The sequence below is a fragment of the Anabrus simplex genome, chromosome 5 (genome assembly GCF_040414725.1).
Source record: "Anabrus simplex isolate iqAnaSimp1 chromosome 5, ASM4041472v1, whole genome shotgun sequence".
NCBI lineage: Eukaryota > Metazoa > Arthropoda > Insecta > Orthoptera > Tettigoniidae > Anabrus > Anabrus simplex.
In genome coordinates, this window is record NC_090269.1 from 328952655 (window position 1) to 328979288 (window position 26634).

General features: G+C 39.4%; 1 protein-coding gene across 1 annotated transcript in view; it reads left to right on the forward strand.

Moving 5' to 3' along the window:
* LOC136874064 (UBX domain-containing protein 4) overlaps window positions 1-26634 on the forward strand; it is a 104353-nt gene that overhangs the window by 27993 nt on the left and 49726 nt on the right. The window contains exon 5 of the mRNA XM_067147582.2: window positions 25400-25476. Coding sequence (XP_067003683.2) covers window positions 25400-25476 — 77 coding nt within the window. The remainder of the gene's footprint in view (window positions 1-25399; window positions 25477-26634) is intronic.

Genomic DNA, 26634 nt, shown 5'->3' on the forward strand with positions numbered 1-26634 from the left:
TTTCAATTACCTGGCGCATACTGAAAATCTGATCCTGACAGCCTCTCTGTGGTCTGAAACCACACTGGTTTTCATCCAGCTTCCTCTCAACGACTGATCGCACCCTCCCTTCCAAGATGCCAGTGAATACTTTGCCTGGTATACTAATCAATGAGATACCTCAATAGTTGTTGCAATCCTTCCTGTTCCCTTGCTTATAGATAGGTGCAATTACTGCTTTTGCCCAATCTGAAGGTACCTTACCAACACTCCATGCTAATTTTACTACTCTATGAAGCCATTTCATCCCTGCCTTCCCACTATACTTCACCATTTCAGGTCTAATTTCATCTATTCCTGCTGCCTTATGACAATGGAGTTTATTTACTATCCTTTCCACTTCTTCAAGCATAATTTCACCAACATCATTTTTCTCCTCCCCATGAGCTTGGCTGTTCACAACACCACCAGGATGATTTTCTTTTACATTGAGGAGATGTTCAAAATATTCCCTCCACCTCTCCAGTGATTTCCCTGGGATCTATTATGAGTTCACCTGAATTACTCAAAACACTGTTCATTTCCCTTTTCCCTCCCTTCCTAAGATTCTTTATTACTGTCCAGAAAGGTTTCCCTGCTGCTTCACCTAGCCTTTCCAGGTTGTTACCAAAATCTTCCCAGGACTTCGTTTTGGATTCAACAACTATTTGTTTCGCTCTGATTCTTTCATCTACGTACAACTCCCTATCTGCTTCGGCCCTTGTTTGGAGCCATTTCTGATAAGCCTTCTTTTTACGTTTACAAGCTGCTCTCACTTCATCATTCCACCAAAATGTTCACCTTTTCCCATCTTTACACACAGTTGTTCCTAGGCATTCCCTTGCTGTTTCTACTACAGCATCCCTGTATGCCATCCATTCACTTTCTATATCCTGAACCTACGTACTGTCTACTGTTCGAAACTTCTCACTAATCATATCCATGTACTTCTGTCTAATGTTCTCGTCCTGGAGATTTTCTACCCTTATTCGTTTGCAGACAGATTTCACTTTCTCTACCCTAGGCCTAGAGATACTTAGTTCACTACAGGTCAGATAGTGGTCTGTATCATCGAAAAATCCGCGGAAAACTCGTACATTCCTAACAGATTTCCTGAATTCAAAGTCTGTTAAGATATAGTCTATTATGGATCTGGTACCCCTGGCCTCCCATGTGTAGCGGTGAATAGCCTTATGCTTGAAGAATGTATTCGTAACAGCTAATCCCATACTAGCACAGAAGTCCAGCAAACGCTTCCCATTCCCATTAGCTTCCATATCTTCCCCACATTTACCAATCACCCTTTCGTATCCTTCAGTTCTATTCCCAACTCTCGCATTGATATCGCCCATTAGCACTATTCTATCCTTGCTGTTGACCCTGAACACGATGTCACTCAATGCTTCATAAAACTTGTCAACTTCATCGTCATCCGCACTCTCACATGGTGAATACACGGACACAATTCTGGTCCTAATTCCTCCAAATGACAAATCTACCCACATCATTCGCTCATTTACGTGCCTAACAGAAACTATGTTCCGTGCAATGGTATTCCTGATAAAGAGCCCTACCCCAGACTCTGCCCTTCCCTTTCTAACACCCGTCAAGTACACTTTATAATCTCCTATATCTTCCTCGTTATCTCCCCTTACCCGAATATCACTTACTCCTAGCACATCCAGATGCATCCTCTTTGCTGACTCAGCCAGTTCTACTTTCTTTCTTCCATAAGCCCCATTAATATTGATAGCTCCCCATCGAATTCCATTTTGTTCGCCAAGTTGTTTCCAAGGAGTCCCTCACCTGTCAAATGGGAGTGGGACTCCGTTGCTCCCATAGGTCCGAGGCTTGCTTAAAATGTTCTGAGCTCGGTAGATTCATGAAGCAGGATGCTACCCTACTTACACATAGTCCAAGTGAGGATCTCTCCTCTAATGGGTTATGGACCACCGGTGGATTGTATAGTCCTAGCCGCCTGAGCACAAGGAGGGCCAGGACTCAGAATATGTCCGAGATGCCCACTCCCATTCCATAGCAACTGGTATCCCGACTCTCAGGACCACTTACTAGGCCACTCAGCCGTTGCCCATGGTTCACGAACTAGGACGTGACTACAGTAACCCAATTCAATTATTTTTTACTCTGTTACTTCCCAACTCTGAATGTAGTCATGATGCAATGTATGTGATGTATGCAAGCCCACACAAGCTTGCACATGCGGGATTCACTAAAATGTGTGCCACACCAAGTTACCTTTATGTTGTACCTTCCGACATCGCGTTCTTTATCAGTGTCATAGATCAGCCTGACTGTTTGAATTTCTCAAACTTGACGTGTACTTCATCCCGATTAGACAGATGGCACCTCTTATGAAAGACTGTTGGATCATTTCTTTCTTCCCTATTCTTTGATTTTTTTTACTCTCTGAGAGAAATGTAAAAATGGCTTGAATTGAAAAGATGGAGGCTATGAGATGATTCTTATTGTTTTTAATTCCTATTTTAAAAGTATTCGTTATTTGCCCAGTATGGCTCTCTGTTTTGATTCAATGTATATGATTAAATAGAATCTATGGATTCTATTCCTCATGGTTTCAGGTATTTAATTCATTTTCCTTTTCTTGGCTTGCCATAGTTACGCTGGACTTGTCTGCTGGAAAGATCCCTGTTCTATTGATTATTTATTTATTTATTTATTTATTTATTTATTTATTTATTTATTTATTTATTTATTTATTTATTTATTTATTTATTTATTTATTTATTTATTTATTTATTTATTTATTTATTTATTTATTTATTTTCCTGCAGACTTTTTCAGTGTCTTTCATTTCCTTCATGTCTGCTTGTTGTGTATTAATCCCTACATAGGGGCAGAAGATAACACTGATCCATTTGATCCGTGTGGATGATGAGTTTGTTCGGGATTTTGGTTGGAGACCTTTTATTGTTCTCTTCGGCTTCGACGTCTGGCTTGAGCTTATGTTCAGTTAAAATGGTTTAACGCTAATGCTGTGTTATCATTTTCGCCTTTTCGGGCGAAATGAATATGTTATGTAGTGTGTGTGTTATGACGTTGATTGTGTGAGCCTGACCTGTATTGCGGTGACCCAAATTTCTGATATGTGTTTTTGGATCAAGCTCACAAGCCTTTGATTTACTCTTATCATGCTGTTACGAGTCTTTTCGTAACGTACTTGATACTATATTATTTATTCTACCATGCATATTTGGTCTCTCTCTCTCTCTCTCTCTCTCTCTCTCTCTCTCTCTCTCTCTCTCTCTCTCTCTCTGCGTGCGCAATTGCTGGATCTGTGTTATTTTTCAGCATCTTGCGGATGATGGTTTATTACTAATATTTATTCCTTTTATCTTACTGTTATTCTTAGCTGGATCTGCCTGTTCATTTGCCTATTTTCAGGATTTTATTCTCAATTCTATTTATTTCATTTAAGACATGTTTATTTACTTTTGTAACTATGGCAACTCCCGTAATCTCCTTGTGTTCCTTGTTTGTTCCTTTTCTGCTACCATGTTTGCTTCTCTGGCATTTGATTTCTGGGGGATACAGTCTCCTTGGAGATACTTGGGATCGGTGTTATCTTTGGAAATGAATTGATTTTTAAGCCTTGTCTTATCTGATGCGAAGATTGTATTCTTTTTGTGTGAAGGCTGCTTCTTTCATCTGTTATTAACGCCTTGTCCTTAGGAAAGAAATGCTTGGCATCGAATCTTAATTATCTCTGTCCAAAAAAAAAAAGGAGAAAGGAATTGAATACAATTGTATCTCTTTTCACTATGCTTCTGTTGCGTCTGTATAAAAGTTCGTGAGATCAAATTTTATGACTCAAAACACTCCATTGTGATTACGACACCCTCAAGGACTATGTATGTGAGTACCCATTCCCCTTTGTATTTCCCTATTTTGCTTTTGTGTCCACATTTTAATATATTTGCCTAGTTTATGTTAATAAACTTTGTTTTATCTTTCTAATCAATCTGTTTTGGCTACATGCCTTTTTTACTCCATTTCTCTAGGCTAGTTTAAGAGGCCCGAATTCAGCTCCTGGCAGTTTCTAGCCAGTTTCGACCTGTCCACAGAAGTTAGGTAGCGGTTTCGGTGGAAATGTTAATATTATATTAAAATACTAGCTATATTACCAGCGGGGCAAAATTCCGGCACCTCAGTGTCTCCGAAAACCATTTTAAAAAGTAGGTAGTGGAACATAAAAGCAATATTATAATTATTATACTGATATAAGTTGTTTTCGATTATTATTACATTTCACCCCATCCCCTGGGGATGTCTTGCCCCCACAGTATTTTTTTTCCAGATTGTAAGTAATATATGTACCAAGTTTTGTTGAAATCGGTCCAGTGATTAGGAGGAGATATGGAACAAACCCGCTACCCACAAACAATGGCTTAACATGTGTATAGATTGATAGAAACGGAACCACGATCTTAGACAGATGTGCCAAACTCAACGCAGCATACCAACTGTTGCAAAACCGTTACAACAGGAAGTGTATTTCGAAGAACGCTAAAATATGCTGTTACAAAACTGTTGTCAGACCTCAGTTCTTATATTTTGCAGAGACCTTAGTGATGAACAGGAAAGGTTGACCTGGAAAAGGTCAAGAGACATATCCTCCGGAAAATTCATTGGCCAAGAGTGCTCCCGGATGGTACGTACCGTCTGAAAGCAAACTCTGAATTGTATCAACAGTTGGAAATGGCTAGCACTAGCATGCGACATAGGTGGTTGAAGATTTATGGGCATCTTCTGAGACTGGACAGTGGCAGGCTTACAAAGAAGATTTTCTCACTCATCAAAAGCGACATGACTGGAAGCATGTGGCTCAATGAAGTAAAAAAATAATAATAAAGGCGACTTAGCTTCCCCTGGAATTTTTTATATTGATGACTCAGACCACCCCATATTTTGTAAAAAAAAAAATTAACTTGTGGTCTCCTCTACCAAAGGTTGTTAAATCTTGCAAACCTCTTTCACAGGAAAGAAAGGGAAAACTAATAGCAGGGCTCAGGAGGTATTGGGAACGAAAGCAAGCATCCACAAAGAACTAATCATAAGTGCTCCCAAGTGGGCATAAATAATTAATAATATATGTAGATTGAATTGTGAACAGTGTGAATAAATAATAAAAATAATATATTTGCAGTGAAACCTCATTACTGTGTTCCTTATTAACATATTTTCACGCTTAACACGTTGTAAATTCGAAGTCCCAATTCTCATCGTATTAAATGTACACTGGCTGACAGAGCAAATGCAACACCAAGAAGGAGTGGTTCGAAAGGGATTGAAAGTTGGGGAAAAAACAGAGACGGCACGGACGAATAATTGATGTTTATTTCAAACCGATATGCAGGTTACACAATGCGCACGGCATCGACCTAGTAGGATGTAGGACCACCGCGAGCGGCGATGCACGCAGAAACACGTCGAGGTACAGAGTCAATAAGAGTGCGGATGGTGTCGTGAGGGATGGTTCTCCATTCTCTGTCAACCATTTGCCACAGTTGGTCGTCCGTACGAGGCTGGGGCAGAGTTTGCAAACGGCGTTCAATGAGATCCCACACGTGTTCGATTGGTGAGAGATCCGGAGAGTACGCTGGCCACGGAAGCATCTGTACACCTCGTAGAGCCTGTTGGGAGATGCGAGCAGTGTGTGGGCGGGCATTATCCTGCTGAAACAGAGCATTGGGCAGCCCCTGAAGGTACGGGAGTGCCACCGGCCGCAGCACATGCTGCACGTAGCGGTGGGCATTTAAGGTGCCTTGAATTTGCACTAGAGGTGACGTGGAATCATACGCAATAGCGCCCCAAACCATGATGCCACGTTGTCTAGCGGTAGGGCGCTGCACAGTTACTGCCGGATTTGACCTTTCTCCACGCCGACGCCACACTCGTCTGCGGTGACTATCACTGACAGAACAGAAGCGTGACTCATCGGAGAACACGACGTTCCGCCATTCCCTCATCCAAGTCGCTCTAGCCTGGCACCATGCCAGGCGTGCACGTCTATGCTGTGGAGTCAATGGTAGTCTTCTGAGCGGACGCCGGGAGTGCAGGCCTCCTTCAACCAATCGACGGGAAATTGTTATGGTCGATATTGGAACAGCCAGGGTGTCTTGCACATGCTGAAGAATGGCGGTTGACGCGTGCGGGGCTGCCACCGCTTGGCGGCGGATGCGCCGATCCTCGCGTGCTGACGTCACTCGGGCTGCGCTTGGACCCCTCGCACGTGCCACATGTCCCTGCGCCAACCATCTTCGCCACAGGCGCTGCACCGTGGACACATCCCTATGGGTATCGGCTGCGATTTGATGAAGCGACCAACCTGCCCTTCTCAGCCCGATCACCATACCCCTCGTAAAGTCGTCTGTCTGCTGGAAATGCCTCCGTTGACGGCGGCCTGGCATTCTTAGCTATACACGTGTCCTGTGGCACACGACAACACGTTCTACAATGACTGTCGGCTGAGAAATCACGTTACGAAGTGGGCCATTCGCCAACGCCGTGTCCCATTTATCGTTCGCTACGTGCGCAGCACAGCGGCGCATTTCACATCATGAGCATACCTCAGTGACGTCAGTCTACCCTGCAATTGGCATAAAGTTCTGACCACTCCTTCTTGGTGTTGCATTTGCTCTGTCAGTCAGTCTATATAAAAATACCTCACTTATCGTGTCATGAATTTTTGTTATTACCGCTTAACACGATTGCATTTTTCCTAGCTCTGAAAATTTTGTGTGTTATCCTTTGTGAAAGGACCGTGATTTCTGTCTGGGGTGAGAAAGAGCCCTTGCCACAGTTGCGTGATTATGGGAAAAGGTCTTGAATTCTTGAACTTCACAGGATAAGTTGCACCTTCGGAGAGCAAGCCATTATCCTCGGAATGTTCAGATTTGCTTGTGGGTTAGCAGCGAGATTGCTGGATAACACAGTGGTCCTGTTTGTGCTTGTATTTCGCATTCCATTCAGAAATTAGAAATTTATTTTGTTTTGAGTGGTACAGTGAAGGGTAGCGAATATTTGTCGTCTGATAGCCTGCATTTGGATTAGGAACATAATCATGTGAAGTTGACTAGTGTGGTGCATACTTGTCTTGTGACAGCTTAGTTATGAATTCACAAAAAGCCGTGAAATTCTTTACTAATGAAGACAAAATTAAAATCTCTCAGAAAGTGGACTGGTACCCGCATCTCTGAGCACGCAGATGTAGTGCAAGTGTCGAAACTCGCACCTTCGAGTTGGTCAAATCGAAGATTTGTTGCATTCAAAATGGTGGCCAAAGTCACAGTGGCACATGGTAGAGTGTAACCTCCAATGCATTGTCTAAGAGTGTGACAAGAAAATAATGTTTAATAACCCACTGGTCTGAAATAAAAGGCTCCTTCTACCATTTGTTTTAGAAACAGTGTGATCTGCAATAATACTTGATGTTTTTGTGGGCATCCATGCAAATGTTTTGACATTTGTTGTCTCTTGTTTTTCACACCTTTCAGTGCACTGTTGTTATTTTATAATCCCTAGCTGAAAAGGTTTTCTTGTTTGTTCTCTCATGTTTTTCACACCTTTTAATATTCTCCTCTAATCTTTAGAAATAGTAGATACAGGTTTCACTGTACCTGCGTATACATGATGTAAAATGCCGTCAGGTCGGGGAAAAAATCATACCTCGTGTTTCCATATCCCTGTTGGATAGTTTATATTTGTGTTTTCAGTAGTACGATTTCTCGCTTAATATCCTCTTTTTCCTTGTCTCCTGCAGAAACATCTTAACAAGGTTTTACTGTATTTCCATGCAGGAAGACCCTTGAACAAAATAGAGGTTCTTCATACTGTATGGAATACAGATGTGGGTGAGGAAGTCCTCAACCCTGACATATGTAGGACAGGTGTGAGTAGGGTTTGCCAAATATGCAACCTCAGATCACCAGAAGATTTCAGTCCCTATATATCCGTAGTAAATTCTAAAGTAAATCTCAAACAAAAGTAATCGAATGCAGTCAGGTGATGATGGAAACATTAAGTCAGGAAATGAAGCCTTACTTGGGTAGTAGAGTAATAATGATTGAAGTACCGGGCGAGTTGGCCGTGCGGATAGGGTCGTGCAGCTGTGAGTTTGCATCCGGGAGATAGCGGGTTCAAACCCTAAAAGATGGATTTCCGTGGTTTCCCATTTTCACACCAGGCAAATGCTGGGGCTGTATCTTACATAAGGCCACGGCTGCTTCCTTCCCCCTCCTAGGCCTTTACTATCCCATCGTTGCCATAAGACCTATCTGTGTCGGTGCGATGTAAAACAAATAGCAAAAAAAAAAAAAATAATGGTGGTAGAAGTAAGGAGGACATGCAATGCAAACTAGCACAAGCAAGGAAGGCCTCTATTAAGAAAATAAATTTACTCACTTCGAACATTGATATAGAAAATGTGCTGGGGCTGTACCTTAATTAAGGCCACAGCCACTTCCTTCCCACTCCTAGGCCTTTCCTGCACCATTGTCGCCATAAGACCTATCTGTGTCAGTGTGACATAAAACCAATTGCAAATTGATATAGGAAATGGAAAGATGTTTTTGAAGACTTGCTGCAGTATGGCATTGTTTGGAAGTGAAAAGTGGACGATAACTTGCCAGAAAGAATGAGAATAGAAGCTTTTGCAGAAGATTGGTGAAGTTGAGATGGATACATGGAACCACAAATGAAGACATACTGAATCAAATTGGTAAGAGAAGAATGATTTGTCAAAATTTGATGAGAAGAAGTGATAGAATGATAAGACACATCTTAAGGCACCGAGGACTTGTTTGGTTGATTTTTGAAGGAAATGTGAGTGGTAAGAACAGTAGGGGTAAACCAAGGTATGAATATGGCAAACAGATTAAAGTAGACGTAGTAGCTAACGTAGAAATTAAAAATTTAGCACGTGGTAGTATGGCATGGGGAGCTGCATCGAACCAGTCTGTGGTCTGATGGCCCAAACAACGTACAGCGTAGGGGAACAGTGATTTCATTATGAGGTTGGGGCAACAGAAACACCATTCCGATACAGTACTGAAAGACCTGAGTAAACAGCTATCCAACCAAGAGTGAAATGCTGAAGAACATAAAAACTGTTTGGAGTCGATTCAAAACATTTGTACTGGATACAGGAATTTGTCATCTAATGGAAGAAACGAATTAGAAAAAGCCCATGGATGACTAATGAAATCCTTGATTTGATGGACCAATGGAGGATGGCAAAAAATCAAGAACTGGGATAAGTATATAAAGAACTCCTGACCAACATCTGCCAAACAATTAGAAGGGCAAAAACTGAATGGCTGGGTAATCAGTGTAAGGGCATAGTATGACACTTTTTAACATGCATAAGAAGGTTAAAGAGGCTGCAGGGTTACATAGCAGGAGGACAAATGGACATATGACAATCAAGGGAAGGTTGTCATCGAACATGAAGAAAAACTGAACAGCTTTAAAGTCTATATGACGTATCTTTTCCATCATAACAGGGGACCATGTCCTTATGTTTGTGATACAGATGAAGGACCATTAATAACTTGCCAGGAAGTGGAATATGCATTCAAGAACTGCAAAAACAGAAAAGCATCTGGACAGGATGGTATATACCTGTAGAAATATTAAAAAATTTTCAAGAAGGCCTATCACTGGATATTCTGATAGTTATTCAATCTAGTATACACCAGTGGATCAATCCCTTCTGACTGGTTGACATCAACTTTCATTCCTGTTCCAAAGAAAACTGGCTAAATCTCGAGGAGATTACAGAATTATAAGCCTAATGAGCCATATTCTCAAAATCTTCCTAAAAGTAAAACGTGTAAGAATATACAGCAAATGTGAATCCTACATACGTAGCACCCAGTTTGGTTTCCGTAATGGATTTGGCACCAGAGGGGCATTGCTGGGGATGCAGGTTTTGGTACAAAGATGCACAGATATGTCTGTGGATGTATATGCTTGTTTTATTGATTATGAAAAAGTCTTCAACCATGGAAAACATGAAACATTGCTGCATAACTTTACCTACGAGCCATCAAACCGATAGGGCCCCTTCAAGGAGAGTATGTCCACACATTTGGTGGATCTCCTTGTTCTTCCTCCTCTTGAAAGGGCACTAAATCGATCGATGCAATAAGTATTTCAGCTAAAGCTAATCGAAATTTCATTAGATCAAGAATGTCTTTCTTCGAAACTCCATTGCATGCAGCATCTCTCCTGCACTCCATCTGCGCATTAACGGCTGTCAGATCAATAAGGTGAATGGCAGATTTCACTGTCCACTTCTTTGTTTTGAAGAATGTTCGGTACTCTTCCAACAGCTGATCTCAGATATCGACACCGCCCATCTTTTCATTATATTTTTTTTGCTGGATTTGGAATGTACCTAATGTACTTCTTTACCCTTTTTGTCCCATCTCTCTGCTTCGTGAAGTAGGGCTTATCCGTGCAAATTTGAGGCCATGGTCAGCACTTTTGAGTCCTTCCATCAAATTAATCACATTCCATCATCTGATTGGCATACCTCCTCAACTTCACCTCTCACTTTTTATTTTGCTAGTTGCTTTACATTGCACCGATACAGGTAGGTCTTATGGCGACGTTGGGGTTGGAAAGGCCTAGGAGTTGGAAGGAAGTGGCCGTGTCCTTAATTAAAGTACACACCCCCTGTGGGTGGGGGAGGCAGACGAAGAATTCATCCACGGTATCCCCCTGCCTGTCAAAAGGGGCGACCAAGGGATGATTGTATTTGAACCATGAAACTACTTTTGATTAGTACCATCACGCGCGGAACACCATGGGCCGCTTTTACTTGCGAGTAGTACCACTCTGTTAGGTACTGAATAGTTTTGTGATTCGTAGCACTCAAGAGGGGTTCAGTGTGGGTTTCCAGTACCCGGGAGTCGTACGCATGTGAGCAACACCACGAGTCTGGGCATTGCCTGTGAGTTGTACCACTCTATGAGCGACACCGTAGGTCTGCGTTGCCAGTGATTAGTACCCACTATGTGAGGAGCACCACGGGAATACCGGCGCCTGTGATTAGTACACCTAGGTGAGGAACCTCATCGGTTTGCGTTGGCTATGAGTGGCGTCATTGTGTGAGAAACACCATAGGTCAGCGTTACCTTTACGACGTACAATACTTGTGAGTAGTACCTTAATGTTTGGAACACCGTGAGTTTACGCTACCTTTGATTAGTACCGCAGCTTCAGAAATATCATGGTTCTCCTTTACTAGCCATAAGCACCATTTTGAGGGGCTTTAGACCTGGATTTTGAACCCCTTTAGACATCAAGCATACTCGATTCCAGATTGTGCTTTATAAGTGGTCCCTTGGTCAGTAATACTACTATATATGACCTTTCTTGAGTTGAACCCACTGGTTTTTTTTGTTTTGTTTTTTTTGTTTCGTGTCCATCCATTCATTCTTCATGACATTTTTTTACTTTGGTCAGTGGAGGATTTTGTACTTTTTGTTGTAATTTCATTTCGTACCATTAGGGGCCGATGACCTCGATGTTAGGCCCCTTTAAACAACAAGCATCATCATCATCATCATCAATGAATGTACAGCCCCAGTATCTGCCTGGTGTGAAAATGGGAAACCACGGAAAAACCATCTTCAGGGCTGCCGACAGTGGGATTCGAACCCACTATCTCCCGGATGCAAGCTCACAGCTGCGTGCCTCTGACTGCACGGCCAACTCACTCGGTCTCACCATCTTTTGGTCGGGTTTAAATGTTACACTTTTCGCTCTGTTTGTTGTCATAATAGTGCCAGTTCCATAGATTTGAAATATCTGTCAACATAAATTTTTGAACATTCACATAGAATTCTTGATAGATGAAGAACAATATATTTCTGAAATTTAAAGGTTATGTTAAAAACAAAACTATGGTGTGTGTTAAATAATTGCTGTAAACATAGCAGTTAATAATTGCACTGTATTCTGTATTCATACATAAAGAAAATAATTCTGTATATTCCTTTTCGTGGGTCATTTGTTAGTTGAGGAATAAGAATAAGGTTAGCATACTTCAGTCCCAGCCTACACAAACGTGTGGGCAACATTTTGTGAAGCTCTACAGTAAAATAGATAAATTATAATAGCCATCCGTATCTATGCACCAAAAATAGTAATATGGTATTAGTTTTCATATTATGTAGTTTGATATCAATATCTAACCATTATGACGTCTTTACCTATCCTCGCCTATAATTTGAGCTAGAATATGAGATGATGCGCGGAAAGATGACGGGGAATAAACCAACAGAATCAATGTACTTCATAGGTCTTTCACAAGAGTGCAGCACCAATTAATGCATATCAAAATGTTTGCACAAACCTATGCTTGAAAACTGGCTCAGAATGCTCTCAGTCACTGCAGTAAGTCATACCAACTGTTGAAACGTACCCACACAAATGTATGGGTAGGGTCTAAAAGGGTTATGTGACTTTGGTATATGGCTGTCATCCACCTTCTTCTTTTTATTTTTTTCCCAGGGCTTAACAACTTTTTTTTCAAATGGTTTGTTACTGGATAATTGTAATAACTAAGAGCATACAGAGCTGATGTAGTGGCAGTTTTGACATCCATGTCATGACTGAGCATGTTGACAAGAGTGTGAACGGTAGCATATAACTTCAGCAACGCTACCAAATGTCGCGTCCAAGCATTGACACTCGCTGCTGACTGCTCATTAACCGTAGAGGTTGCAATATTAAATCTTATAGCGACAGCCGTATTTGGCAGTTTTTACTTGTCTACATAAAATACAAAATATCCATGATGTATGAAATAAATTACGAAGTTTTATATATCTATGTAAAGCTAATACTTTGAGGATTGTCATGTTGACACGAAATTACATACATGTTTTGTCTAGAAAAATGTACAGTCTCTTCAAAAAGTGTAATTTGTAAATTCAAAATAATAATAATAATGATACTAATAAAACTTTTGATCATATGTACACAAAACTGAAACATGTCACAAACAAACTGAGATATGCAGATTGTTAGTAGTGTACCTATAATGAATTAGCAAAAGTTTCATCACTCTGAGAGGTATATTCTTGGAAATATTAGGGAAAATGTATCAGCATGCCTTGCTCAGGAAGCTTTACCTTAGACCATGTTGTTACGATAGGTCGCAGTATAGTAGGCTCGTCATCACTTTCACTTTCCGGTATTTGATGCAAAGAAATAGCTAATACACATTCCAAATCCAACTCAGAATCTGTTGGTTCATCTCATTATCCTCGAAGTCAGATCCATCGATTTCATCTTCTAACAAATTTCACTGCATTTGATCACTAATTTTCCATAATGAAGATGCCATATTTAGTTGCACACTGTTCTGAAATGTCGTATGGCTTTTAATGCTGGGAGTGTGTGCAGATACATTTCAATACGGACCAGACATGAAGTTTGGAATATGTAATGGCTTACCTTAACCCGCAGTACATTCTGCATTTAGCAGGTTGCTAAGCGATGAACACTTTCATCCTCTGCTAGATTCTCTTTGAATCTCTCACCTTTCCCAGCTTCTGAATATACCCAAGAGATGGCAGAACGTTCCTAATAACTTACGTGCTGCTAAGAGAAAAGGGTCGACATACGTACAATTAGTAAAGCACAGGGACAAACTCTTGAAAAAGTGGGTAGTCTGCTAACCCGAACCAGTATTGAGCCATGTTGCAATATCTCGGGCAAGATCGTTTGAAAATGTTAAGATCCAGATATGGCCAAATGTTCAAAGCACAGAGAATGTTGTATGGAAAGAAGTGATATAAACTAAATTACGAATGAATCAGTTACTATGTACAGGTATTAAATGTTCATAAAACTATTAAAAAAGGACAGGAAGAACAATATGACTGCAAGAGGCATATCAAGATGAGTTATCTGACCTATTTATGAGGAATGCGGTGGAGCAGCAAGAGTCCTCTAGTAAGATATTAAAACACTTGAAAAACTAATTGGCTGTACATGTAACAACCTATTTACCTTTGTTTCATAACAATCAACTAAGATCTAATTTAACATCAATCTATTCTATCTTAATTTTTCACCATTTGCTTTTAATTTTATACAAGTGTCTGGCTCCATGGCTAAATGGTTAGCGTGCTGGCCTTTGGTCACAGGGGTCCCGGGTTCAATTCCTGGCAAGTTTGGGAATTTTAGCCATCGTTGGTTAATTTTGCTGGCATGGGGGTTGAGTTTGTGTTGTCTTCATCATTATTTCATCCTCATCGTGACGCGAAGGTCACCTTTGGGCGTCAAATCAAAAGACCTTCACCTGGCGAACCGAACATGTCCGCATATTGTTCTAAAAAAAACGTATACAATTGATCAAATAACAAGATATATACAGAAGTACATAACTCACACCGAACGGATATCTACGAAATAACATGAAATAGATTAGGAAAGTAGAGCCCGTGAAGGTTTGTGTACAAACATTACAGTAATGGCGCTCAAACTGATGGTCAGAAAACTGCACTCATTTATTTCCTTGAAATTGCGCCCAAAGAGGTTATAAGTATGAATGAAACTATACTCATGGCTGCTGTGGACATCAAGAATGTGAAAAGTAAACTGTCATGACATCTATTGAAGAATTGAGGAAATTCCGTAATGAAATACGAACGTGTCGAATATTTGACAGTGCCACTACAGCAGGCACCAAACTCTCGAATATTTGACAGTTGCCAGTTCTAGGGTTAATAGAAAACAATATTTCCTATAACCACATAAATTCATGCCAGAGGTCTCCATAGGATCCCTCACTTTTGCATAATAGCAGATAAGCAAAGCATGTTCTAAAACAATGGGTGCTGAATCAGCATTTTCGTCAGTAAGACGTCTTAACCTTACTTATGTGCAGGTACCTATCCTCACATACTCCCCTGAAGCGGCCATATCGGTTCGGTGGCTCATAGGTAAGGTTGGGACGTCTTTACCTATCCTCACCTATAATTTGAGCTAGAATATGAGGAGATGATGCGCGGAAAGATGATGGGGAATACCGTGAATTCAGTTGCACACTCTGTACTGGGAAGGTATTCCCAGTGGGATTGTGTCGCTCCGAAGAATAAGGCTAGTTGTTTGGGTCCACATATTATTCCCATGGTCATGTGATTTTGTCTGAATTCTAAGAGAGAAGAAATATTCCCTTCAGTGTTTCCTACTATTCTTTTTATTGAAACTGAGATTCACCATACATGCGTGCATCTTAACCTGCCATGAGTTTAGTTTCACAGGCTGAAAGTGAAGTCAGGTACAAAATCATATCTTCAATAACACTACGGATGCAAAGATGCTATTTGCCAACCGTGTGGTAGAACACTAAATGCAGATCAACATTCTCAAGTAACCCAGCATTTGTCTGGAAATAAGCATATTGCAGCTGCTTCGTGTGTGCATTTGCGACAATTACTAGTAGATGAACCAGCTACTTCAAATGTAGGCCCATCCAAATTCTCCCAATATTATTTAGATGTATGTAGAGCATTTGTTTGTGCTGGCATTCCTCCTGGCAAGATAAATAATTCAGGACTGAGAAATTCCTTAACAAGGTACATTAATTTTGAGCCTCCAGATGATTCACGTTAAGGAAAATCTATCTCATAAAATGTTACAAAGAAACTTTACAAAAATTTCTGGCAGTACATGATAGCAAGAAACTATGGGTGAGCATTGACAAAACCACTGATTCAAGTGGCAGAAAAGTAGGAAATGCTGTGGTTAGTGTGTTGAAGAATGACAAAACTGCTTATGAACACACTCATTTGCTAATGTAAAGAACTGCTTGTTACAAAACATGTCACTGTAGATAGGTTGACCGAGCTCGACAGTTGCAGTCGCTTAAGTGCAGCCAGTATCCAGTATTCAGATCAGCTTATCACTGGTTTGAACCCCACTGTCAGCAGCCCTGTGGATGATTTTCCGTGGTTTTCCATTTTCACACCAGGGAAATGCTCTGGCTGTACCTTAATTAAGGCCATGACTGCTTCCTTTTCACTTCTAGCCCTTTCTTGTCCCATTGTCGCCATAAGATCTATCCGTGCCAGTGCGACATAAAGCTGCTTGTAAAAATTGTAGCTAGGTTGTTTAATGAAGTCATGCCACTTATTTTGGTCAAAAGGTAAAAAATATGACAATGTATTGCTTCTACTTACATGAAAAAATCAGCCAATGACATTTCTGTAAGTTTTCCAAAAAGGATACGCGTAACTTGCGTAGTTCATGCTCTATACATGTTATGTGAAATTGTACGGGCTCAGTATCCTAAAGTGGATAAATTAGTGTCCAATAGCAAAACAAGTCTGTGTAAAAGCACTCTCAAGAATTGGTCTGTTTAAGGAGAAAAACCCAGGTCTTAGGTTTCTTCCTCTGCCTACTGTCATGCGGTGGGGTACCTGGTTTAGTGCAGTGTTATACTACACAGATAATTTCAAAAGTTTTGCATCTGTTGTGAATGCACTAGATAAAAACAATGCATCAATTGAGATTCTTCAAGAGTTACTGAAAGATAGCTATTTGAAAAATGATTTGGTACTTATATCTGCTAACCTAAGCTTCTTGTATAAAACCATAGACATACTTGAAAAATCCACTAACCTGTTGTCTGAGATAGTGAAGGAAGTGCGTGCTGTTGAAAGTAAATTAGATTCACTCTCAGCTTCGCAGGTACAGGGACTGTTGAAGGTCAAATACCAACATCTATTCTGGAAAAACAGATTGTTTTAAAAAATGTGTGAAGATGCTAAAGTATTGGAGGGTGGTCAGAAATTGACGGCGTTAATGTTGGTGCATTCAACTATGCAATCTGACGTCCTGTGATGTGGAGCAATTGTTTTCGCAGTATAAGGCATTCTTTACAGGTAATCGGCATGCATTTGTTATAAACACTCTGGATATGATCTTTTTCTGTTCACTGCAATTCTGAGAGTACTTGTAGCCACTATTATTCTGGCGTGTTATTGGTGAGTATTTTTAAAAGATGATACATTGTTTTTGCCATATTTAAATAAAACGTTGTTGTTTTTTTTCGTAAATACCATAGTGTCTACTCAGGCGTATCATAGTGTACCTTTCCATGCACAGACATCCATTTGCCTTAATTGGTGGCACCCTATTTTAATACAAGACTTTATACTTATTTACCTCTCGAACATGAGTGGTTATGTGATATTAAAAGCAAAATATTTAAAACTTTTTATCAAATATTTTTCACATTCTTAGAACATAAAAATCCACTCCCTAGTCATCATTTTGTGTACATTATGTTGTACAGAGTGCCAACATTTTGAACACATTAGGATATTCTTTATTAGTGTGTCGGACAACCAAATTGCATACCACTTGCTAAAAAATAGAAGTCTGCCCAATCCAAGATGACTCCAAAGGACATCTTCAGAGAACCTGAACAAGAAACACATACACTCTTCCAAAACCACAGATTGTTTGTCGAATTCCAAGGTCTGTGTAGTCATTGGAAGAAACACGCAGTGTGCTTGCCCCATTGCTCTTCCATATTATGGTACCAGGAGTTCTATCAGTACATGCAGATAATCTTGCTATTGCTATGGAGGCAGTCCACTTCGAGAGTGTAACAAAAGCTCTCAGAAGCATCAGTTGAACTAGGTAGTTGTTCCAGAGAAAACCAACTTAAGCATAATCCATCTAAAATATAAGTCTGTGCCTTCCATCAAAAGAATAGACAGTCATCAAGAAAATCGCATATACCCTGGGAGGCAATTCACTTAAATCACAGCTCAACTCCCAAGTATTTAGGCATAATGTTGGACCATGTTTTCACATAGGAAAAGTATTGTGTGAACGCAAAACATAAGGTACAATTTTCTTCAAAAACTTTCTAGTACATGTTGGGGTTCACAGTCCAGGACACTGAGAATCTGCCTTGGCTCTTTGGTGCTACATGGCTGAATATGCTTGTCCTATTTGGTAACAAACAAGTAGACATGGCTCTGAACGAAATATATCAGCTTATCACTGGTTGCCTGAGACCATCTTCAAGTGACGAACTTCACTGCCTTGCAGGTATCACACATGCTGATGTCAAAATCAAAGTGGCAGCTATGAAAAAGAAATTAATGAGAAATGAAGACAGTTGCTTCAGACAGACATCCCTTATACCTGTATCAAACTGCCCACCCATGGTTGAAGTTCAGGAGAAGTCTCTTCCATTCAATAGGAAGCCAAGCCTCAGAGAACCATCTCAGACATCAAGACCAGAGGACCAGATACACACTCCCCTCATAGGATGGATGCTTCCATCTGAACTCTTGCTTCAAGCCATGAGAAACACAGGGCTACTTGATAGTCACTTACTAGACTGCATGCTGAGGTTGTAGATCATAAACCAGCTGCATCCCAGGTGGCTCCCTCCATTGTTTAAGATTTCATAACATCCCAGACAGCACAAAATTCCTTCCAAATTTTTCCGGAATTAGGACTGTCTACCGGAAGTCTGTAGGTATGGTTAAAAATGTGTCGGTGTTATGGTTCATCAGTTGTACAAACAAGTCAACATAATTTAACATAAAACAGGGTTCTTTTACACCATTCTTGATGGGAATGCAACTCTGTAAAACGGGCATGTTTTAAGGACACTTTGCGCAAGTGTCAAAGTGGTGCTCCTCTTGCTCCTTTAATGGGTATACAGGGTCTTTTTGTTTGGTTGGCTTCGTGTGTCAGGGAAACGTGCACGGAAGATGATAGCGCAGCCGGGTTGTGGCTCATTTGCCGCAATATATATTGTTTCATGACCGGCCAAGATGATCTAATGCGATAATCATTGCTTCACAGCAATAGTTCAATTCAACATCTGTGGTATTCTTAGCGTGTTCAATGTGTTCACTTTAAAATAGCGTAGTTTCTGTAGGAATACTAATCGTGTGTTTAACATCTTAACATGAAAGCCCGAGTATACTTGGGGTTTTATATATTTATATAAAATAAAATCCCGAGTATACTCGGGAATGTCGCTCATTGGTTGGTACCTAATTTAAAAGCCCGAATATATTCGTTTCTTGTTGTTTCTTAATATTTCCGCCAGATGTTTATGAAATTATTACTTTAGGGTCCTATTTTTGCCAACAGATGTCTCTGACTCAACCGTAGTGGATGTCGGTTACACAGGCAGTTCGTTTTCGCGGCTTTCTAGCGATGTAGCATTGTGTGTTGATCCTTGTTTTAGGGCATTTCACACAGCCACAAACATATGAACAGTATTGAGTGTCATGTTGTATTACTTGCCATCTGTTTAGTGCTCTGTTATTTATTTTAGAAACCGTAAAAAATATCACGAGTATACTCGGGATTTTAAAGCAGGCACTTTTCGGTGGCTTATATTTCATTGTTAAGTTTGAAAAATGTATTGTTACCACTGTCATTAGTTTTCAATAAATAGCCCATTTTAACAATCAAAAAATTAGGTAAGAAAAGATCACAATTTTGTAAATAATTGGTATGTTAAAAGGTTAACGAGTAACGTATACACCAGAACAGCGTGTATTCATTATGTTGTACTATGCGAAGCATTCTTCTTATACAGAGTGCCGCTTTTGATTCATTCGCAAATTTCCTGGCATCTTCCCTCCCCATAGGAGTATGGTTTGTAAATTAGTAAAGTAGTTCCATACCACCGGGTCCATTCTTAACAAGAAATCACGCAGGAGACGAACTGTTTTAACAGAGGAAAAGCTTGACGAAATAGGAGCTCTCTTGGAATGAACTCTAACAAAATCCATGTTGCATCTCGCTGTACGAGCTAATGTGCCATTATCTTCTGCCCACAAAGCAACTAAACTGTTAAAAGCAAAACCGTACAAACCCCACCCCTGCCCAGTATTTAAGAGGACCTGATAGTTTCGCTAAGGTTCGGTATTGTAACTGGTTGCTTCAGTTAGTTCACGATGGGTATGTTGACCCAGAACTTTTATTGTAATAGTGATGAAGCATGGCTACACTTAAGTGGCTATGTAAATAGTCAAAACAAACGCTACTGGTGTGCGGGAAATCCCCACCAGCTGCATGTCTGTCCTCTTTATGATGTAAAGATAGGAGTTTGGTGCTCAATAAGTGCTTGCATAATTATATTGCCTATATTTTTCCGTGAAATAATAAATGTTGATCGACATATAGACCTTATTCTCAGACCATTCTTTCAAAAGCTGACGGAAGAAGAAGGGAGTAAAGGTTACTTTTTCCAATATAATGTGACGGCACACACCGCTAATTGATCTATGGAGGTAATACGGAAAGTTTTCGAAGATCATGTGGTTAATTATTCCCCTAGACCTCCTGATTTAAATCCCTGTGATTATTACCTGTGGGGGATGCTGAAGGGAAAAGTGTATGTGAACAACCCTCAAGAGAAGAACTACAAGAGAACATTACACAAGTTATTTCGAACATCACATGGACTGACATTCGCCGAGTCTCTGCAAAGCTATTTACGAGGTGTCAGGCGTGTTTGACAGCTGAGGGACAACATTTTGAACATCAAATGTAATGCCAGGTAGGAACTAATAGTTTCACTAGAAATGGATTTCTATAAGTGTGAATTGCCATGAGTAGTGGGGAGGAAAAGCGCGCATTATACCGGGTAGCGATGGAGTGTCATTGCGCCAGCCATGCCGTGCTTTGAGTGCTGAACGAGCCAAAAAAAATACCCTGAATCTTAAAATAGCAATCAACTGACCACTTGTAGACCGGACAAACTTAGACAATAATAAATCATTTAGAACTCTCGACTACCATTGTTTCATTCTTAACTGACAAAATATTGTTAAGATACATTTTAAAACTGTTTAAAATATTGCATTGCTTTGTTTGATACAAAAAGATAGGAAATAAATCTAGCAAATGATGTCGTAGATAGATAGATCAAGAAAAGGAACACAAAGGCAGGTTAGTGTATGAAGAGGGAGCGACAGAAAGAAGAGACAGGGGCAAACATGGAAACACAGAAAGACGAGGATGATCTCTTGCTTATACTACCGTCTAAAAATATGTAGGCTCCGTCCTCATCAATTCCATCTCTTCTCAGTGCCTGATGAGCTCATTTCTGCTTCCCAGCTTCATCAGGAGAGTGGGCATCAACACTCTTAGAAAAGCCATCTTGACAGATGACAGTCTTGATGTAGGAAGTCCAGGATAAGTAAAAAGCCAGATAAGGACAGGAAAAAGGCAAGAAACATAAGCAAAAAAATACATGTGGTAAAGATTAGGAACACAGAACAAACACAAAAGGGAAACTCATAAACCACATACAGAACACTACATTTTGTGCCTATATTGTAACTATATTAATCCATACATACGAGAGAGATATGATCTTAATTTAGAGGAACAATTTGATTTATAATTGGTGCATGAGCCACCTTGACCTTTCCTGTGTGGGACGGTAATATGGGAGCTGCCTGGGATGTGGAAAGTAATAACCAGAAGGTGGATAGGTAACAGTGCAAAAACCAGCAAGATAGGTTTTTCTTGTACTTCCATACTGTGTGACTGTAGAGACAATATAACACGTGTCCATCTCATGAACTGCAGCAGGTGTCTAATCTGCACAATGGAGGATGTGGTGAAGACCATAGATAATGAGTTGACCAAATATGAGGGAAATACCATTTTTTTTAAAGTCCTATTTGTTTATCATTTTATTAATTACTCTACATCATGTAATACTTTTTGTTCTTTTCTTTCCTTTATTTGAGCCATTAGTGTTTGTGTTACGAGTATGGACATTTAATGCTCTTCTTTTGTTGCATTCCTTTACTTTGTGTCCTATGTTGTTTTATTATGTTAGTCATTATATTAAGTGACAACTTTTTGTTCTTTATCCTGTTTTTAAGTGGGCTATGTTTATTGTATAACATTCCTTTTGACTCAAATAAATCAATGCAACTAATGTACCCATACCTGATCCAATGTAATCAGTCTCCCTGGTCAGCTAAAATGAACTAGCTCGGTATTTAAAATTCTTGAAATAATTGTCCAAATTCAGGCAGCAGTTGTAGTATGCATTTTTCATAGAAATAGGCAGAAATCCATAGCCTTTGGAAAATGTAAAAATGAAGGTGCCATTTTAAATGGTTTTAGATGTCCCAAGATTTCATCCAAAAACTGGTCGTTTCTTTGAGAATTCGTTTGATATTTTTCATACAGCAGGGAGATCAATGCAGGGCAAACAGTCAGAGACAATCATAACAAAGGCATAAAACTCAGTATATAGACAAACTTTATATTTAACTTGTGTTCTAGACAAATCAGCATAGATCACAAGACCAAAACACTAATAAAAAGTACAATTTCAAGGAGATCAAACCTGTTTTGAAATCAAGACAGAGTGACGAACTCTCACCAATATTCTTCAACATATGATGTGAACATTGTAACTTCTTAATTGACTTTTCTCCACTGTTTAGTAGAAAAGCATACGACCAACCAATCCTAAGCTGCCATTCATATTGATTTTATCGACAAAGCACGTTCTTGAATCAAGGTTGCCAACTCTTGCTTTCATTAAGCTATCTTGCTGAGAGAGTATGGCTTGATGATATGTGGTTCAGTACAAATTATGCCCTATGAAAAGGCTAGGCAGACTATTCTTTGGCAGTGCTCATTGAGAAGAATGGTGGGAATTGTTAGGTTACATGTTTGTAGAGTGCCGGGCTGAGTGGTTCAGACGGTTGAGGCACTGGCTTTCTGACCCCAACTCTGCAGGTTCGATCCTGGCTCAGTCCAGTGGTATTTGAAGCTGCTTTGATACGTCAGCCTCGTGTCAGTAGATTTACTGGCACATAAAAGAACTGCGGGACTAAATTCCGGCACCTCGGTGTCTCTGAAGACCGTAAAAGTAGTTAGTGGGACGTAAAGCAAATAACATTATTATTATTATTATTATTATTATTATTATTATTATTATTATTATTATTATTATTATTATTATTATTATTAGAGTGAATGAATTCATATCCAACTCTCTGTCTGTGTTCAGGTCCAAAACAGGTGGAGATTGCCACAAGAAGATGAGCCATACCACATTTCAGTACTAATTTAAAATCTCATTAATTATATAACAATGGACAATACTCCCTATCACTCCGTCATTCATGACAACTTCACAAAGGCAGCAAAAAAAATCCATTGTGGTTGTTGAGTGTGTGAGAGATGTGTGAAACATAGGAAAATGAAGATTTAGTGAAGGAATGGTGTAGAAAAGTTAGTCACATAAAACATCAGTAGATGACTTCTATAACTTGGAGATTTGGATTGTACCATTGTAGGCTGTAATCCTGTTTGTTTGCCAGGTATTAGCAATGAGCCTCATTCTGTTTTATTCATAATGCATACATAATTTGCCTTCTTATTTTTTTCTTTTTCCTCTTTTTCAGATGTTGATAGAAAGTCAGCTCTGTGTATTTTCAGTTTTTGTACACTTGCTTACAACAGGTATTCATAAATCTTGTGCTTTTTTGAGGTATAACATTTTACAAGAGATATATAACATGGACTTATTGGATCTGCTGTTCTCATGCTGATCGAGCAATAACAACACAAATCAAGAGTTGGTCACCTGGTTTGGGATCTTCTAATTTAGAAGCTAAGCTATTCAGAATATAGTTTTGGGAAAATAATCCGAAAATAGACAGCAGAAAGCCAGAAAGAAAGCATGACAAGACATTGGAGTACAAGGAGAGCAACCTGAACGTAAGCTGCGTAGCTTTCACTGTTGAATTACTGATCCTAAGAGAAACAGAAGACCAAAGCATGATGATACTGCTTCAAAAGCAACACAGAAAGCAAAGAAAACAGGCCTGAAAATACCATATGAAAAGACGTAAATAATGAACACAGCCAATCGGAAAGTGGCACTGAAATAATCAGCAAGTAGACAAATTCAGGTATCTGAATGAATGGATACAACCAAGCACATTGGACAGAAAGACAAATAAGAACAGAATTTGAAAGATTGGGTTGGTGTACAAGCTCACAAAAAACGTACAGCAAAAAGTCAGTATTTTGTTCAGAATGACGCTACAACACAGTGATAAAGACAGAAGCACTATATGCTAATTCACAGCAGAAAAGCAGAAGCTGAGGAGATGAGAAATATAGAGATGAAAATCATGGGAAAGATATTAGGCCACAGAGAAGTAGGCTTCTACCGGAAGAGAAGAAGGAGTGAGGAAATGTACTGTACCAATGAAATGTCAGAGGTCCTTAACAGAGGGAGGCCAGAAATCAGAACGTAAAGAGGTTTTGAACAAGAGAGTTGGGAAGCAGAAAAGTATAAGCTAAATGTGGTCTACTGAAGGCCCAAACGACTTTTGTATATTTACAGTTTTATGTCCCACTAAGTGCGTTTCCAATTCTCAGTGATGCCAGAGTATTGTCCTTCAGGATTTCTTTTATGTGCCAGTTGATCTACTGACATGAGGCTGACATATTTGAGCACTTTCATATACCTCTGGACTGAGCCAGGATCAAACCCTCCAACTTGGGCTCAGAAGACCTGCAACCCATCATCTGAGTTACTCATATCAGCACACATTAAATACCTCTAGTGGATTTGATGCTTATCTCTCTGGCCTCACTGTCCAGACTTCCCATCAGAAATGAACTTTTACCAAGAGAGTTATCCACGTAGTTAGGGTCGCGAGGCTTTGAGCTTGTATTCGGAATATAGTGGGTTCGAATCCCACTGTCGGCAACCCTGAAGGTAATTTTCCATGGTTTCCCATTTTCATACCAGGCAAACGCTGGGGATGTACCTTAAATAAGGGCTCGGCTGGTACCTTCCCAATCCTAGCTCTTTCTCATCCCTCCGTTACCGAAAACCTTCAATGTGTTACTGCAACGCTAAACAAATAGCAAAAAAAGAAATTAACTTTTAAAATGTCTGCAGTTGCTTATTGCACTTTTGTTGCTCCCGTTATCCTTTTTTTTTTTTTTTGCTAGTTGCTTTACGTCGCACCGACACAGATAGGTCTTGTGGCGACGATGGGACAGGGAAGGGCTAGGAGTGGGAAGGGAGCGGCCATGGCCTTAATTAAGGTGTGAAAATGGGAAACCACGGAAAAACATTTTCGGGGCTGCCGACAGTGGGGTTCGAACCTACTATCTCCCGAATACTGGATACTGGCCGCACTTAAGTGACTGCACCTATTGTAATTAGTTCTCATGCAGTTATGTTTAATTGCTAGGTATTTGCTAGGTTATAAACGAGTACCTGTAAAATTTTCATGTTTTTAGTTTGTACATATATCAATTTTAATTGTCTTAGGTATTGCAGAGAAAGTTGAACGTGCCAAGGAGCTTATAGAGAAAAAGAGGCAGCAGAAACAAGAAGAGGAAGAAAGGGTAAATATTTTTCATAATCTCTCTCTCTCTCTCTCTCTATATATATATATATATATATAAAATAACATGTCCTGACTGATTCATCATCGCAGAGCCAAAACTACTGGACATAAAGAAATGAAATTCTTGGATACATTTATATTACAATGTAGGTGCTCACGAAGGGAGGATTTTTGGATATTCCGTCGCTAAGGGGGTGAAGTGGATGGCAGATTTTTAAAACGAGTGTATCTATATCTCAAAAACTTAACTGTTTAAAGTTGTGAAAATTGGTATTTGGAATATTTTTTTAAAATAAGGAAATACATATTTTTTTGTTTTCAGAAAATTCTCTTTAAGTGGGGTGAAAAAGGGGTTGAATACCTTTTATAAGGATACTTATATCTTAAAAACTGAAGATGTTACAGTTTTGAAAATTTTATGAGGATACTTATATCTCAAAAACTGAAGATGTTACAGTCTTGAAAATTGGTATTTGAAGTCTTCTTTAAAAATAAAGAAACACTTTTTTTTTGGAAAGTCTTCTTAAGAGGAGGTAAACAGAAGTGACAAAGGGGTGAATTTTTAAAATGAGCACATCTATAGTATATCTCAAAAAATTAACATATTACAGATGTGAAATTTGGTATTATTAATCTTGTTTAAAAAAATAATACATATTTTTTTGTTTTTGGAAAAAACACCTGGGGGGGGGGTAAAATGACTGAAAAAGGGTTGAATTTTTTCATTAGGATGCTGGTATTTCCAAAACTGAAGATATTACAGACGTGAAAATTGGTTTTTGGAATCTCCTTTAAAAATAAAGAAACACATGTTTTATGTTTTTGGAAAAAAACACTTAAGGAACAGAGGAGTAAAAATGACTGCAAAAAGGGTTGAATTACTTTTATTAGGATACTGGTATCTCCAAAACTGAATATATTACAGACGTGAAACTGGGTATTTGGAATCTTTTTTTAAAAATAAACATGTAATTTTGTTTTTGGAAAATTCATTTAAGGGGATTCTAAAAAGGACTGAAAAATGGGTTGAATTATTTTTATGAGGATACTTTAAAAACTGAAGATGTTACAGACATGAAAAATTGTATTTGGAATCTTCCTTAAAAATAAAGAAACACGTGTTCTTTTGTTTTTGGAAAATCCACTTAAGGGGGTG